General features: G+C 34.0%; 1 protein-coding gene across 1 annotated transcript; it reads left to right on the top strand.

Moving 5' to 3' along the window:
• Positions 1-7,206: 7,206 nt before the first annotated feature.
• On the top strand, positions 7,207-7,823 carry LOC115713089 (tetraspanin-8-like). The gene is made up of 2 exons (XM_061113460.1): positions 7,207-7,218; positions 7,446-7,823. Exons 1-2 carry the CDS (start codon positions 7,207-7,209, stop codon positions 7,821-7,823), a joined length of 390 nt encoding a protein of 129 aa, XP_060969443.1.
• The last annotated feature ends 8,307 nt before the right edge of the window (positions 7,824-16,130 follow it).

Raw genomic sequence — 16,130 nt, 5'->3', positions numbered from 1 at the left:
GAAACAATCAAACATGTGACATACAAGGATCTGGATCTATCAGTTTTAAGATGCATGACGGAATGGTCAGAACACTAAGTGAAGTTAGATATGTTCCTAATCTAGCCAGGAACCTAATTTCACTAAGTGTTCTAGATGACCAAGGAATTGTTAGCAAGATTGAATATGGCCAAATGAAAATAAGTAAAGGGGCTCTAACTATCATGAAAGGACACAAAGATGGAGGCTTATACTACTTAAAAGGCACACCAGTTGTACCTTGCAACTAGACTGCACACAGCTACAGTGATGACTCAAATGCAATGTTATGGCACAAAAGGCTAGGGCACATAAGTGAGAAGGGATTGCAACTAATGAGTGAGCAGAATCTGCTAGGTAAAGACAAGGTTTGTAAACTTGATTTTTGTGAGTGTTGTGTGCTTGGAAAACATCATAGACTGAAATTTTCCACTGGCACACACAACACTAAGAAAATCCTAGAGTATGTTCACTCTGATCTGTGGGGACCAGAGAAAACAAGTACTCATGGAGGCTGTGTCTATTTTCTATCTATTGTTGATGATTTTTTAAGAAAAGTCTGGATTTTTCTTTTAAAACATAAAAATGAGGCTTTTTCTAAGTTTACACAGTGGAGAACACTTGTGGAAAATTTAACAAATGAAAAACTAAAAACTCTAAGGACTGACAATGGATTGGAATTTTGTAATGAAGAGTTTAATAATTATTGTAAAGAAAATGGTATACAGAGACACAGGACAGTTAGAATTACACCCCAACAGAATGGAGTTGCAGAGAGAATGAACAAAACCATTCTCAACAAAGTGAGATGCTTACTGTTGCAATCTGGATTATCACAAGGGTTCTGGGGAGAAGCAGCTTTAACAGCTCTATACTTAATCAACAGGAGTCCATCCAGTGCAAATGGATTCAAAACTCTTGAGGAAAAATGGTCTGGTAAACCTCCTAATCTTTCTAATCTTAGAGTATTTGGTTGTGCAACATATGCACACCAAAGTGTTGGGAAATTAGAACCTAGAGCTATGAAATGTGTTTTTCTGGGATATCCAGAAGGAGTTAAAGGCTATAGGCTTTGGGTTTAGGAACAAAGAGGTTTCAAAACAATAAATAGCAGGGATGTAATATTTAAAGAAGATATTTTTCCATGTTTGCCTATTACATCCAACCCTAGTGCAAGTACAAAGGACACTGAAAATGCAGGTAACACTGCAAATGAAGGAACTGGATCTATTCAGGTGGAACAAACAGTGAACACACCTGAACAGAACCAGGGAGAACAGGTTCAGGTGGAACCTGGGGACCAGGTTCAGGTGGAACCTGATGAGGACAACAATGACATTATTAATGAAGGGACTCAAGATGACTTGGGGGATTATCAATTGGTCAGGGACAGAGGTAGAAGGGTACCAAGACCTAATCCTAAGTTCAACTTTAACATATGGGATGAAGACATTGCATATGCCTTTATGAGTGAACTGGAAATGGTCAATAATGAACCTCAATCATATGAAGAGGCCATTAAAGGACCAAATTCCAGGAAATGGAAAGGTGCAATGGATGAAGAGATGGAATCTCTTAAGAAAAATAAAACCTGGATTGTGGTGCCTAAACCTAAAGACAAGAGTATAGTTGATTGCAAATGGTTATTCAAGGAAAAAGAAGACAAAACTAAGGATGAACCTATAAGATATAAGGCCAGGTTAGTGGCCAAGGGATTTACACAGAAGGAAGGCATTGATTTCAATGAAGTATTTGCATCAGTTGCAAAATACAAGACTATAAGGATAATGCTAAGTCTAGCAACTCAATACAACCTGGAAATAGACCAAATGGATGTTACTACAACTTTTCTACATGGTGAACTAGAGGAAGAGATCTATATGAGACAACCTAAAGGCTACACAGAAAAAGGGAAGGAAAACTATGTCTGCAAGCTAGTAAAGTCACTATATGGGTTAAAACAGTCACCTAGGCAATGGAATAAAAGGTTTGATAGATTTATGCTAAAACTGGGAATTTTTAGAAGCTACTATGATCATTGCCTATACTACAAAGGAACTGATATCAACAAAGTCATATATCTACTTCTGTATGTAGATGATATGCTTATAATCAGTAAGGAAAGAGCAAGAGTAAACACAATGAAGGACTTACTCAAGACTGAGTTTGAAATGAAAGACCTAGGGGAAGCAACTAAGATTCTAGGCATTACTATTAAAAGAAACAGAGCAGAAGGAACACTTAGCCTAACTCAGGAAGACTACATTCATAAGATAATTGAGAAATTCTCAATGAAGGGATCTAAAATTGCTAGCCAACCTATAACTACACAGTTTACATTATCTAAGAAGCAATGCCCTGAGAGCAAAGCAGAGAAGGAGGAAATGAGTAAAATTGCCTATGCAAATGCTATTGGATCTGTTATGTACCTAATGGTAAGCACTAGACCAGACCTTACTTATGCTATTAGTGTACTTAGCAGATTTATGACAAATCCTGGTAAGACACACTGGCTTGCTATGAAATGGTTACTAAGGTACTTAATTGGGACAACTAAGCTAGGACTCAAGTACAAGCAACAGCAAGGAAGAACAGCTATAGAATGCTTCAGTGATGCAGACTATGCTTGGGACAGAGATAGTAGAAAATCTACATCAGCCTACATATTACTATTGGGAGGAAATTGTGTAAGTTAGAAAGTACAATTACAACCAGTTGTGGCATTATCCATAGCTGAGTCAGAGTACATTGCAACTACAGAAGCCATTAAGGAAAGTATATGGGTTAAAGGAGTCCTAGAAGAGCTAAAATTACTAGACTCAAAACCGGTGATTTACTCTGATAGCCAGAGCTGTGTGCATCTATGTAGAAATCCTATGTTCCATGACAGAACCAAGCACATAGAGATAAAGTATCACTTTATCAGGGATAAAGTGACATAGGGACACATTTCTATTGACAAGGTACCTACAGAAGAGAATCCTGCAGACATGGGGACTAAAGTGATCACCCTATCTAAGTTTAAACATTGTTTAAACTTAATAGGGTTGGATCAAGGATAATGTGATCCTTTGGATCACAGAGCTATGACCCTCAGAAATGACTCGACCACTAATGTATCAGCTCAGTGAAGGTTTAGGTGGAAATTGTTGATATAAACCTCCACTTACACTAATACTTAAACAACATACAAGGACAGAACTGTAAATACAAGTAAAAACCCTAACATAAATTAGTTCGAATGGATTTGGTTAAATCCACACCTAACTAATTTCTGTAACTACCTAACTAACACATTCAGAAGCAAAACCAGAAGCCCTAAATGCTATATATACCTGCATCGAAGCCCAGATCTATAAGGTTGAGTAAGTTCTTCAAGATCTAGGGTTTGAACACTTGAAGAAGCAGAGATCGATGCTCGTGCATGCACAAGAACAAGAAGAAAGTTAGTATAGTTATAGAGAGAGGGATAAAACACAGTATATGTAATAACTAAAGAGATTACCAGTCAAAAAACCATACCTGTGACTTGGAATCTCCATTTTGTATGTCTGAAACATCTTTGATAGTGGAATCGAGCTCTCAAATTCGAGGAGCAGCTCAAACGGAGACGTAGCCAATTTATTGGTGAACTTCGGGAAAATCTGGTGTTTTCTAACTCTACTCTTTGTGATTTTGTGTGTGTGGTTGTGTATAGATCAGATCATTCTAGATCTGATCTTCGGTTTGTGTTTAATCTGGGATTTCTGGGGTTTTCTGTGTTGATTAAGGTCTAGCTTCGAGAAACTCTCTGCTAGGGTTTCGAGCAAAACAAAGAGACAGGGAGTGAATGAGAAGGTTCTCGAACCCTTCTTTGGTTTTGTTCAAATACAAAACGAAGCTGTTTTGGGGTACTGACTTTGAAAAGTCAGTGGAATAGTAAAAGGTCGAAATTGACCTTGGAAATTGATTAGTGTTGTTTTGTTGGTGTAGGGCATAATTGTAAAAACACAATTTAAATTTCCTACAGGAGGCATTATTGACATCTAATTGTCGGATAAGCTAACCTTTTGACAAGGCCAAGGTCAAAACAACCCTAATAGTAACCGGTTTGACAACTGGACTGAAGGTCTCAGTGAAATCAAACCATACTCTTGATGGAAACCCTTAGCAACAAGCTGAGCCTTGTGTTTGAGGACGAAACCATCTGGATTTTCTTTCTTCTTGTACACCCATTTGCACCCAATAGCCTTTCTCCCTGGTGGTAATCTAACAAGAGTGTAAGTTTTGTTTCTCACCAAAGCCAAAACCTCATCACTCATGGCTTTATTCCAAACAAGTTGACTAAGGGCTTCTTGAAGAGATGATGGTTCCCTGGTGACTAAGAGGGCCTTTGGCTTGTGAATGCCAGACTTAGATCTGGTCTTCATAGGATGAGCATTGTGCTGATGAGAACCTGAGGTGCATGTTTGAATAGCATATGTGCTTGTTGGAACAGCAGATGTGACAACAGTGTTGTCTGATGCAGGAATATGCACACCAAGAAGAGCCTGATTAGTAGGAATAGCTGAAACATCAGCTGTGCCTTGAATCTGTAGTTTCAGGGGCTGTTCTGGGAAACACCAGTAGGCTGAGAGGTGCTGAGAGCAATAGCAGGAGTAGCATGTTGTTCAGAAGTCTGACTTGTATGCAAAACAGAATGTTGACTGGGAGGCCAACTGTTAGTAGGAAAAACCAGTGGAGATAGATCAGTATTGGTGACAACAGGTTGGTCAATCTCAGAATAGGGACTCATAAGATCAGACATAGAGTAGGTGCAAGGACTGTGAGAGCATTTGGGAATAATGGCAAGACACTATGGAGGACCTGGTAGAACTAGAAGATGTATGCTTAGTGAGTGTTTACCTTATTAAAATAGTGGAATTAATAGAAAAACTGTAGGTATTTTATAATAACATAAAATGAAAAAAAAAAAACAATTTTTATGTTTAATTATCTGGATTGTGATTAATGACATAGTTTTTTAATGTAAAAAACTATATAGACTATTTTTCTTCAGCAAAAAAAAAAAATAACTACAAAAATAATTTAAGTGTTATTTATGATCATTTTATGAACGTTGGAATACTCTTTCCACAAAGGTGAATTAATTAATTTAAATAAATTATGTAGATGTGAAATTTGCACCTTAAATTGTAATGATGAAAGTGGACTATAAGACTAATTTTCTCATAAAATGTTTATTGTAAATATTATAATGATGATGAGATATTTTTAAAATCAAAGAGGAAATATAAAACTAAAATAATAACTTCTTGTTTATATATCTAGTATTAATTATTATTAAGCTGTATGCTTTTATTCAATTACTTATTAAAATGTCAATTGAAATAAAAAAAAAATGTAATTGTTAATATTGTCATTATTTTTTTTAAAATAAAAAATTAATAATAATAAAGTAAATAAATGAGAAAAAAATTTAATATTATATTATATAATATATATATAATAAATTTGTGTTTTTTTTTGAAAAAAGTTGAAACATAGTATGTATATATAGATGTAAGATTAGCCTTTACATAGAAAATAAAAAAATAAAAAAAAGATTTTATATATGTATAATAATTGCACATATTATAATGGCTAGTTATAAAAAGAGTTACCTAGAAAAAAAAAATTGAATTAAGGAAGAAGATAAAAATACAAATAAAGAGAGAATTCAAATACACTGTATTCACTAATTACTCCCCCTCAAATTGAAATAGGAATTAGCCAACAGACTAATTGTACACATGTAAACTCAAAACAACCACAACCACTAAAATTATCTCTAATTTACATCTTAGAGCTATAGGCAAAGAAAATCAGATGAGACAATATAGAGGCACAATTATGCTCTCTAATATCATATTCCAGCTCACATAAAAGGGAATTACAAACACTAATCAATAAAAAAACATAATTAGTGAAACAAACACCGTCGACCAAGAACATAAACTAGAAAGTAAGGCAAGAATCACAAGAAACAAATTTCAATAGAAAAAGTTGAAACAAAACACTCTAATATTACTTGGTTCAGATATCACCTTAAAAAAATGAGTACTTCAAGGAATTCGATAGTCAAATTGAGGAATCTCATAAACCAAACAATACGAACACTTGATACCTGGCAAGCATTTTTGAATCAGTTGAATTTTTTTAAAGTACAGAAATTATGTAATATAAAATTTGAGTTATTTTTATAATATTTCATATATGTGCTACTATAGGAAATATTATAACATTTTGAGTTTGATTTTAGCTTTTACGAACCAAATTGTTGCTTTTATTGGTTTGATTATGATGTAATTTTGAATTCTCTATTTATCATGTTATTTAGAGTGCATGTTATTAGAATTGAATCGTCTCGTCATCTCTAGGATTAATGTATTAGAATGTTATAAATTTAATTAAGTGAATACCTGGTTCGCACGAATATTTAGTCAACTTTCCACGAACATTGACACTTTTGAGTTGAGGTTCTTTTTTCCTTAAATGTTTGACGACGGTTGTATGAATACGATGATGCTTTTTGTAGTCAGTTTCCTTAGTGAGAGAGACAGATTTGATTGTTGTTACTCCTAATTTCTCTAAAATATCATTCTTTGCCTCCTCCATCTTCAACTTCAAATATTTTTTGACTCTATAGGAAATACTAAACATAATAAAGCAAATAAAAGCATCACATACAGAATTTTAATAGAGAGACAAATAAATAAAAATAAGTAGTTGTTAATTAATTTCTTACCGCATCCTGTCAATGATACCTCCTTCAATTCTTTCTAATTGAAGCATTCCAGTCTTGTCTTCGTAAAACCTCAAGTCCTTATAAGAGAAGAAGTGGGCATGTGAATCTAGACAAAGGACTTCTAATTCTCCCGCGTAAAAGTAAAACTTCAGACCATAATATTCTATATCATTATAGGATACTTCCACATACGAACCAGCTTTGATTTCATCACATACCTGAAAACCCCATATTCTTCTGTCACTATATACAATTTTCACTTTGATACTAATTTTAGAACAATCATTATAAATTCTTATAGTCTCTCCTATCATCTTCATCATCTTCGATGAAGGAATAATTTTATATCTTCCATCAACAAATCTGATTTCATCCTCTCTCATCTTCACTGAAGGAATTGTTATTGAAAGAGAAGAAGATCGATGGTAGACTCTGTCAGACGTGCAGGTGCAATTTAGGAGAAAATTAATGAATTAATTAATTTTTTTCACACTGAATGAATGAATGAATGCGCGGCTTATATTTATAATTAAAAACTTTTTTTTTTAAAAAAAAAAATGAGATATTTCTATATATAGTTTCCTAAAAGAAATAGTTCTTTTGGTTCACGCATAATATCTTTTATTGAAAAATACTGTATAATATCTTTTATTATTTGCAGGTATATATATATTTTATTGGGAAAATTTCGGAGGTTTGGCAAGGGGATAGCGAGTGTGAGAAGTTTCTTTCTGTAATTGTTCTTGGGGTTTTTCTGATGGTTGCTGGAATTAATTATTGGGGCAGAGTTTCTGATGGTTGTTATGTTTCTACTCATTTCTCTTTCACTATTTTTGCCTTAGTTGTTTCTAACAAAGGTGGTGGAAGAGTTGTCTCTGACATGGGTTATAAGGAGGAGTATAGGCTTGGTGATTACTCTCACTGCAACAAAATCAAGAGCTGTCTTATTCATGGAAAAGTCTCTTCTTCTTTCTCTCAGAAACATCTCAATGATTCTGTCACAGAGTTTTTCTTTATTGTTCAAAAATTAGAGATATAAATAAATAAATGGTTGATGAACTTATGCTCTCTTGAGATTTGCTTGGATTTACATATATATATAATGCTATCTTCATCATAACTAGTAGTTTTTGTAATACATGAGTACTAACACAAGTTCATCCTCTCTATCTTAACAATTAGGACTTGGAGTATATCTTTATTATGCAATGGAGAGAACCACTTTCATCAGTTTTCACTGATCAACTTTGGTATTACTGTAATCTTCAAAATGAATCATGTGTATATCTTACATATCTAATGAACCATTAACTAATTCAGCTAAAGAAAGCTAGATAACAAGATTAAACAAAAGAAGAATAAAAGCAAAAAACAGAATGAATTAATTAATTATAAGAATTATCTGAAAGATACTCAATTAAAACAGATTAACTAATTAGTTAATAACATACCTTCAGATGGGTGAAGAAGATTACTTACTTTGTCCATAATCAAAATGGATCTATTGTGCAAACACTGCCTTGATCTACTTCATCTAACAGGATGTGACTAACTCTCCTCACCAAGCTACTTGGTGTTTCAACTCTCTGTTGATTCTCATGTTCGGCATGAAACAGATCAAGGAGGATTTGTTGTACGATGATCCATCTCATGCTAAAGTTGGATTCAAGTTAGTTAGAATTAGTTGACAGTTATTTCTGTTAACTGTCCTAGTTAGTTACAAGTCCTTTTTTTTTTTTTTCTTTTTTTTTTTTCTATTTTGTGTTTTTGATTCGAATTGTATATTCAGAGTTCAATTCTTTTAAGAGAGACTTGTACGAGTTTTCTACTCTCTCTCTCTCTCTCTCTCTCTCGCTCTCTCTCTCTCTCTCATCAACTAATGTAATTGATTGATTGATTGATCATCAACTAATGTAATTGATTGATTTACAAGGTCAACATAATTAGACCTAGAGTAGAGCTTTCTACTCTGTCCAGAACCAGTGGTGGAGTTATGGAGTTTTTCTTCATCATGATTTAATTAAGGTTCTACTACACACCAAACATAGATTTGGGCGATCCCCACAAATTCCATTATAAAACGGAGTTGCTGGCTTTTTTTTTTAGTTTTTACCCTCTTGCTCTGTTCTTCCTTTCCTTTCTCCTTTAGTTAAGCTTCTATTTCAGATTATCTTCTTTCTCAATCAAACTCTCACATACACTACACACACGCTCATGACACAAAATGGTAAAAGGGTTCATTGTTGTATTATTCCAGCTCACATAAAAGGGTCATTAACTTATTATTACAAGACACAATATGTAACAAACTAATGAACAACAACTTAATTATGAAAGAACATCAATCAAGAACATAACAAACCCCAAATTAAATACAAGGATAACAAGGAAACAAATTTGAAAAAAATGAAAAAAATTCGAAGAGAGCAATATTTCGACAAGTATAAAGAAATTTTCACTTAATTGAATGATACAGATAATTTTCTTGCAATACAACAAGCATGCCGTATGTGATTGTGTTATATACAAATAAATATTTAATTTATGAATAGATTGAAATTCCGTATTTTAATATTCCCAGTTTGATTATTTAATTAAATGATTAATTAAATGCGGAATAATAAAACTAGTACTGAAAACAGTTTTCTGTAGTTACAGAATGCAACTCTGTAACTCCAGAGAAACCCAGAAAAACAAACAGTGTATAAAAGTAAAAACACACAAGATTTTTGTACGTGGTTTCAACAATCCTTTCAGATTGTTACTAGTCCACGGGGCCACGCCCAGAGATAAGATTCATTAGATCGGTATCAAAAATACAAAGTAATTGACTTATGCATAAATAGACTCCCTCTTATTGTATGCCGCAAGCTTGATGTATTCCACCTACTAACCGAATCTTGATAAAACTCCAAGAGCTCGAACTCCCTTCGATCACCTTGAAGAGTGCTTGAATCCTCCCGATTCAAGGCTTAAAGGCTATCTCCCGAAAGCCTATACAACCATCTCCCGAAGGTTGTGTGCTTGTATCATCCCGATGCAAGACTTCAAAAGCAATCTCCCGAAAGCTTGTAAATACCCTTCTCCCGAAGGTGCACTGATGTTCTTCTTCGTTGTAGACTTGAATACAGACTCAAGACAATACAAACAACAAATAAACAGAGTAAGAGTAGAACAACTCTTCTCTACATAACAAAGACTCTCTTTTCTAAAGATATGAATGAAATTCAAAGATACAAGAGAGGTACCAAGAGAGGTACTAAACAAAGACACTCTTTCCTTAAGATATGAAAGCAATTCTAAGTGTATGAAAGAGATGCAAAACCTAGCTACTATAAGATGTATTTATAATGAATATACATCTCATAGACAGCTTACATTCGGTCTGAACAAGACCTCAACCCACTAGAAACTTCCCTAAAATAATTCTTCAATCAGTCCAGGAATTTCCGTTTCTGTACCTACAGAATCGTGGGCAGTAACTACAACTTTCCTTTTATAGAAATGGAAAGTTTAGCTCCGGTTTTCTCTTCAAGAAACCTGATCTTAGACTAAGGGAAACTCAACACAAGATCAGAATAACAGCTGGTTAGCAAAGAATCAATGTGTAATCAAAACTTACCATATTTACCTCAATTTCCATAAATAGGAAAGCTAGTCAACTTTCCTTCCAAGTTTAGATTTACACAAATAGGGAAACCATATCAATATATGCCAGCCGAAATATACAAAGAATAATAAAATATTTTTGTCAATTGAATATGCCAAAAATGGAATTAACAATCTCCCCCTTTGGCACTTTGATTGACAAAACATTTTATTATGAGAAAACCTGCATCAAGTGTTAGAAACCAAAGCAAATAGCTTTTCAACGATACAAGAGTATAGAAAATACTCCCCCTGCATGAAAGCTCTCTAACACATAAAACATATAACTTTTTTTGGACGGAAAAGCTTGCAAACCGAAGAACACACAGCAACTTTTTAAACGGAAAAGTGCAAAACCACAAACAAGACAACTCCCCCTAAAAACAAGGATCTAGAGTTGTAACACATAATCCAAAAAAAATAAGTACTACTCCCCCTTTTTGTCTATCAAGGAGCCAAAGATAACAAAAACCATGAACAAGGTCATAGTAGTTTAAGCATTCACAAATAAAAAGCAAGAGATAGAGAATTGAACCACTTATTCATCATCATTGGGTCGGAAGTATTTCATGATGTTGTCCATCTTCCTGAGAAGTAAGGCTTGACTTGTCTCCATTCTCCCCAAGCACAAGTTGAATTCAGCCATTTCTGTAGAAGCAGAAGCAGCAGCAGGTTCAACAGTAACACCAAGGGAAGCAAGGTTGTAAGTCGACTTTCAAGCTTTGGTCTTCGACTTTCTGGCAGTTTTCATCGGAACAGATGACGAACTAGGAACTCCGGTTGCTGGTGCAGGCGGCGCAGGAGGGGAGATCGGAGATGCAGAGACAGAGCCACGAGAGGGCTTCTTGGACGGTTGGGCATTCTTAGTTTTGGCCATCTCTTTGAAACCCTAGAACACAAACACTCTCACACTTTGAAAATAAAAATTAGACCTTTGAAAAAAGAATAGAAAGACAAGAGAGAGTGGTGATCGTGGGTGAGTGGGTAGTTGGGAATATATACACAAGATTTTACTTACCCAAAATCAGAAAAAAAAAAAAAACTCAAAAGGAAAGTAACTTCCTTACCTTTGAATCACTGTGGAGAGAAAAAAAAGGAAACCAAAAAAGATTTTTTTTTAAAAAAAATGGTCAATGTTTCCTTAAATGGAAAAGGAAACCAAATATCCCCACAAAATGTAAGTGATAAAGACCCCACCAAATCCGAAATTGCCACCAAAGAGGAAATCAAAAATAATTAATTATTTAAGGACAAGTTTCTTAAAAACACCAAAATAAGACCAAATCTCCAAAAATAAAGGAAACACAATATAGAGAATACAATTAAAACATGTTTCCATAAAATGAAAAAATAAAAGAAAAAATCTTTACAAAGATTCGAAAAAAAATCGAAAGAAAAAAAATGCCCCCCTTTTTCTTTTATTTTTTCAAAAAATTCCCCCAACAAAAAAAAAAATTTGCAAATAATGAACAAGAGAACACACAGAGACACAAAAAGCACTAATCATCACTTAAGAGCAAAAAATTGTGTCTAAGAATATAATGAAACATAACAAAAAGTAACAAGAATTTTTAGCAAAGCTCAATTGACAAACTCGATCACAAATTTATTTATTTATTTTTTTTATATATATATATATATTTTTTTGTTTAGTTTTTTATTAAAAGACAGGAAAATAAAATAACCTTGATATTTTTGCAACTAGAATTCACAATGTCCATTTGTCTTTGTCCCTGATGAAAAAATCAAACTCATAAGAATAATCAGAAATTATTTTATCAAGCTAATGAAGTAATAGAATGAGGTCATACCGGTTCACAGGAAAAATTGACTCAGTCACCAAGAATATTAAAGCAAATCAAACAGTATGTAACAGCTTTATAACACCATTTTCGAGAATAAACAATTTTTACCACAAACTGTGTCAAGCATTAGTGTGTGAAAGTGTAAGCAGGGAACATTGCCCAATTTGTCAAAAAGACTTTTTCTGATAAATTGTACCCATAGGAGAGCCATTTGTCACACTACCTCAATGGTAGCCCTTTTCAATGGTAGCGTATCTTCTACATAACTCCTAATTACATAGTTCCAACTTACTCAGAGATGGCTTTCACACATTGAGATAGGTAGCTCTATTCATCCAATGGAGCTTGAACACACAGTTTTTGAACAACATTATTCGAAAATGGTAGCTTACATAACACTGTTTGATGAACCTGAATATTCCTGTGAGGAGTGAACAATTTTCCTGACAAACCTGTATGACATCATAACATTACAACATTAGCAATAAAATAATGACTGAAATTCTTATAAGGTTGAAATTTTCTTCTAGGACAAAGACAAGACATTATGAACTCTAAGACAACTCAAATATCAAGGATTATGAAAAACAAAAGCATTAAACAGTACAAACCCCTAAGGATTTCCTTAGAGAAATAAATCGGATCGAGTCAAGAGCCTTAGTAAAAATATCTGCAATTTGTTTGCTAGTTTCAACATATTCTAAGACAAGAATTTTATTTTCCACAAGCTCTCTAATAAAGTGATGACAAATGTCTATGTTCTTTGTGCGAGAGTGTTGAACATGATTCTTAGAAATGTTTATAGCACTAGTGTTATCACAGAAGATGGTTAAAGTTTTCAAATCAAACCCATAATCAGCCATCATTTGTTTCATCCATAACAATTGGGTACAACAACTACCCGCCGCAATGTACTCAGCCTCAGCTGTGGACAGAGAGATTGAGTTTTGCTTCTTGCTATGCCATGAAACCAGATTGTTTCCAAAATAGAAACATCCACCACTAGTACTTTTTCTATCATCTGCATTACCTGCCCAATCAGCATCACTAAAGCAAACAAGGTTAGAATTAGTGCCTTTTGAAAACCAAATCCCAAAATCAATAGTGCTATTTACATAGCGAATGATTCTTTTCACAGCAGAAAGATGGGATTCCAGGGGATTTGCCTGATATCGTGCACAAACACCAACACTATAACAAATGTCAGGACGACTAGCAGTAAGATAAAGCAAACTACCTATCATACTTCGATACAAAGTTTGATCTACCTTTACTCCTTGTTCATCTTTGCTTAATTTCAAAGTTGTGCTCATGGGAGTGTTGGTATGTTTGGCTTTCTCAAGACCAAACTTTTTCACCAAATTCTTTGCATACTTGCTTTGAGGGACAAAAGTTCCCTCATCTGATTGCTTCACTTGAAGACCGAGAAAATAAGTGAGTTCACCTACCATACTCATTTCGAACTCCTTTTGCATTTGGGAAACAAAAACATGCACTTCAGAGTTAGAAGTAGTTCCAAAAACAAGATCATCAACATATGAAAAAATAATATCAAATTGAATGTGTGTGATGAACTGTGTTTTAATAACATTTCCTTTTCTATAACCATGAGAGTGTAAAAACTCAGATAGATGCTCATACCAAGCACGGGGTGCTTGTTTCATGCCATACAAAGCCTTGTCTAAAACAAAGAGGGTGGGAATCCTTAATCGCTCCATTTTGTTGTGGGATTTTAGGAGCAGAAAGATTATGAAAAATACCATAAGATTTACAGAATTTACCATACACAGTATTTTCAAAATCTTTTTCATGATTACTCTTACCACGAACTATCTTACCAATGTTGCAATCTTTTTGAACTTTTAATTTCAAGCAAAGATACTTAAGAACATCAAAAGTATCAATGTTTTCTCTAAAAAATTCTACCCATGAAAACCAAGAGAAATCATCAACACACATAAAAATATACCTCTTACCATTCAAGCTTTCAACCTGGATTGGACCCATTAAGTCCATATGTAGGAGTTCGAGAACTCTGGAAGTATTCACATCAGAAACACTCTTATGAGAAATTTTCAGTTGCTTACCAAGCTGACATGGTCTACATTTTCCCAAGGACTCCTTACCTAATTTAGGTAATCCTCGAACAATTCCTGCATTAGACAATCTCCTCAGATTTTTAAAATGAATATGACCAAGTTTTTCATGCCATAAATCAGTGGTGTTAATAACAGAGTACAAGTAGCATAGGTAGTGATGGTGTAACAGTTATCATTAGATCTGAACCCTTGCAAGACAATTTCACCAAGAATATTATACACATAACAATGATTACTATCAAAGCTCACAGTATAACCCTGATCACAAATTTGACTAATGCTAAGAAGATTAGCTTTTAGTCCATCAACCAACATGACATTCTTCAATCTAGGAAGCCCTTCGAAATTGAGAGTTCCTATCCCTATGACTTTTCCAACAAGACCGTTACCAAAAGTAACTTCTTCACACTGCATTGGTCTGATGTTCTCAAGATATTCTTTTTCACCTGTCATGTGTCTAGAACACCCACTATCAAAGTACCACATGTTAGTAGCAATAGTTTTAAAACAAGAAGAACCTACCAAGCATTTATTTTTGACAACCCATTTTTGTTTTTGTAAAACATGTTTATTTCCAAGGTAATTAGATTTAAACATGTTTTGCATAGTGATGCATTTAGGTCGAATGTGACCTTTTCTCCCTCAAAAATGGCAAATAGGGATGAAACGTCTTCCATTCCCTTTAGAATTGTCAAACTTACCGTGGTGCTTCTTTTCTGTAACAGCAGAGTGCTTTCTTTGTAGAGACGAAACCCGCGAGGTAGAAATAGTTCTTCCGAAACAAAACTATTAGATTTAACAAAAGTGGTATTAGAATTAGGTTGATTAGAAATATAACCCAGACCAACATGATTGGTTTGGCCAGATTTTTGAATTTTTTCAAAGATGGTGGAACCTGGATTTAGCATTTTCACATTCTTTTTAATGTTATCAAGTTCCTTGGTTAAAGAAATAATTTTAGACTCTTTTAAAGATAGTTCAGATTCACAACATTTAAGTTTATCTTCCAACTCATTAATGTTGTTACACAAGACTTTATTATCTTTAACCAGGGAGCGATTTTCAACACATTTTTCCATCAACTTACCAAATATTACCTTGTAGGATTCAACCATAGAATTCTCATCAATTTCTGACTCATCTGATTCGGATCTAGATTCTTCCTTGTTGTCATCGATCGAGGTATTATTCATGCACATGAATTTTCCTTTTTCCTGCAAATTTCTTGACAAAACTCTTGTTAGAGCAACTTTTTCTTTTTCATCTTCACTACTTTCGAATCATCACTCCAAGTAACATTCAATCCCTTTTTATTTTTCTTTAAGGTATTGGCACATTCAGATTGAATATGACCATACCCTTCACACTCTCTGCAACGAATACTTTTGTTAGATGAAAAAGGTTTAGAGGGATTGTTACTTGAAATGTTACCATTTGAGTTCTTTGAAAAGTTCATTTTATTTCCAACAGATTTCATGTATCTTTGGAAATTTTTTGCTAACAAGGCCATTTCATCATCATTTTCATCATCAGAAACAATAATTTCAGAATCATTGAAAGCATTACCATTGATTTTCTCATTCGAGAGACTTTGCTTACTCTTTTTCTTGATCTGTTGATTCAACTCAAAAGTTCTTAAAGATCCCATGAATTCCTCAACCTTCATTTTGCCAAAGTCTTTTGCCTCTTCCATTGCAAGCAATTTTGTATCAAACCTGTCAGGAAGAACTCGAACAATTTTTCGAACCAAGACAGATTCATCTAATTTTTCTCCCAAGGCAAAGAACTCATTAG

The sequence above is a fragment of the Cannabis sativa genome, chromosome 4 (genome assembly GCF_029168945.1).
Source record: "Cannabis sativa cultivar Pink pepper isolate KNU-18-1 chromosome 4, ASM2916894v1, whole genome shotgun sequence".
Classification (NCBI taxonomy): domain Eukaryota; kingdom Viridiplantae; phylum Streptophyta; class Magnoliopsida; order Rosales; family Cannabaceae; genus Cannabis; species Cannabis sativa.
The sequence above is the reverse complement of the archived record's forward strand: the minus strand, read 5'-3'. Positions and strand labels throughout refer to the sequence as shown.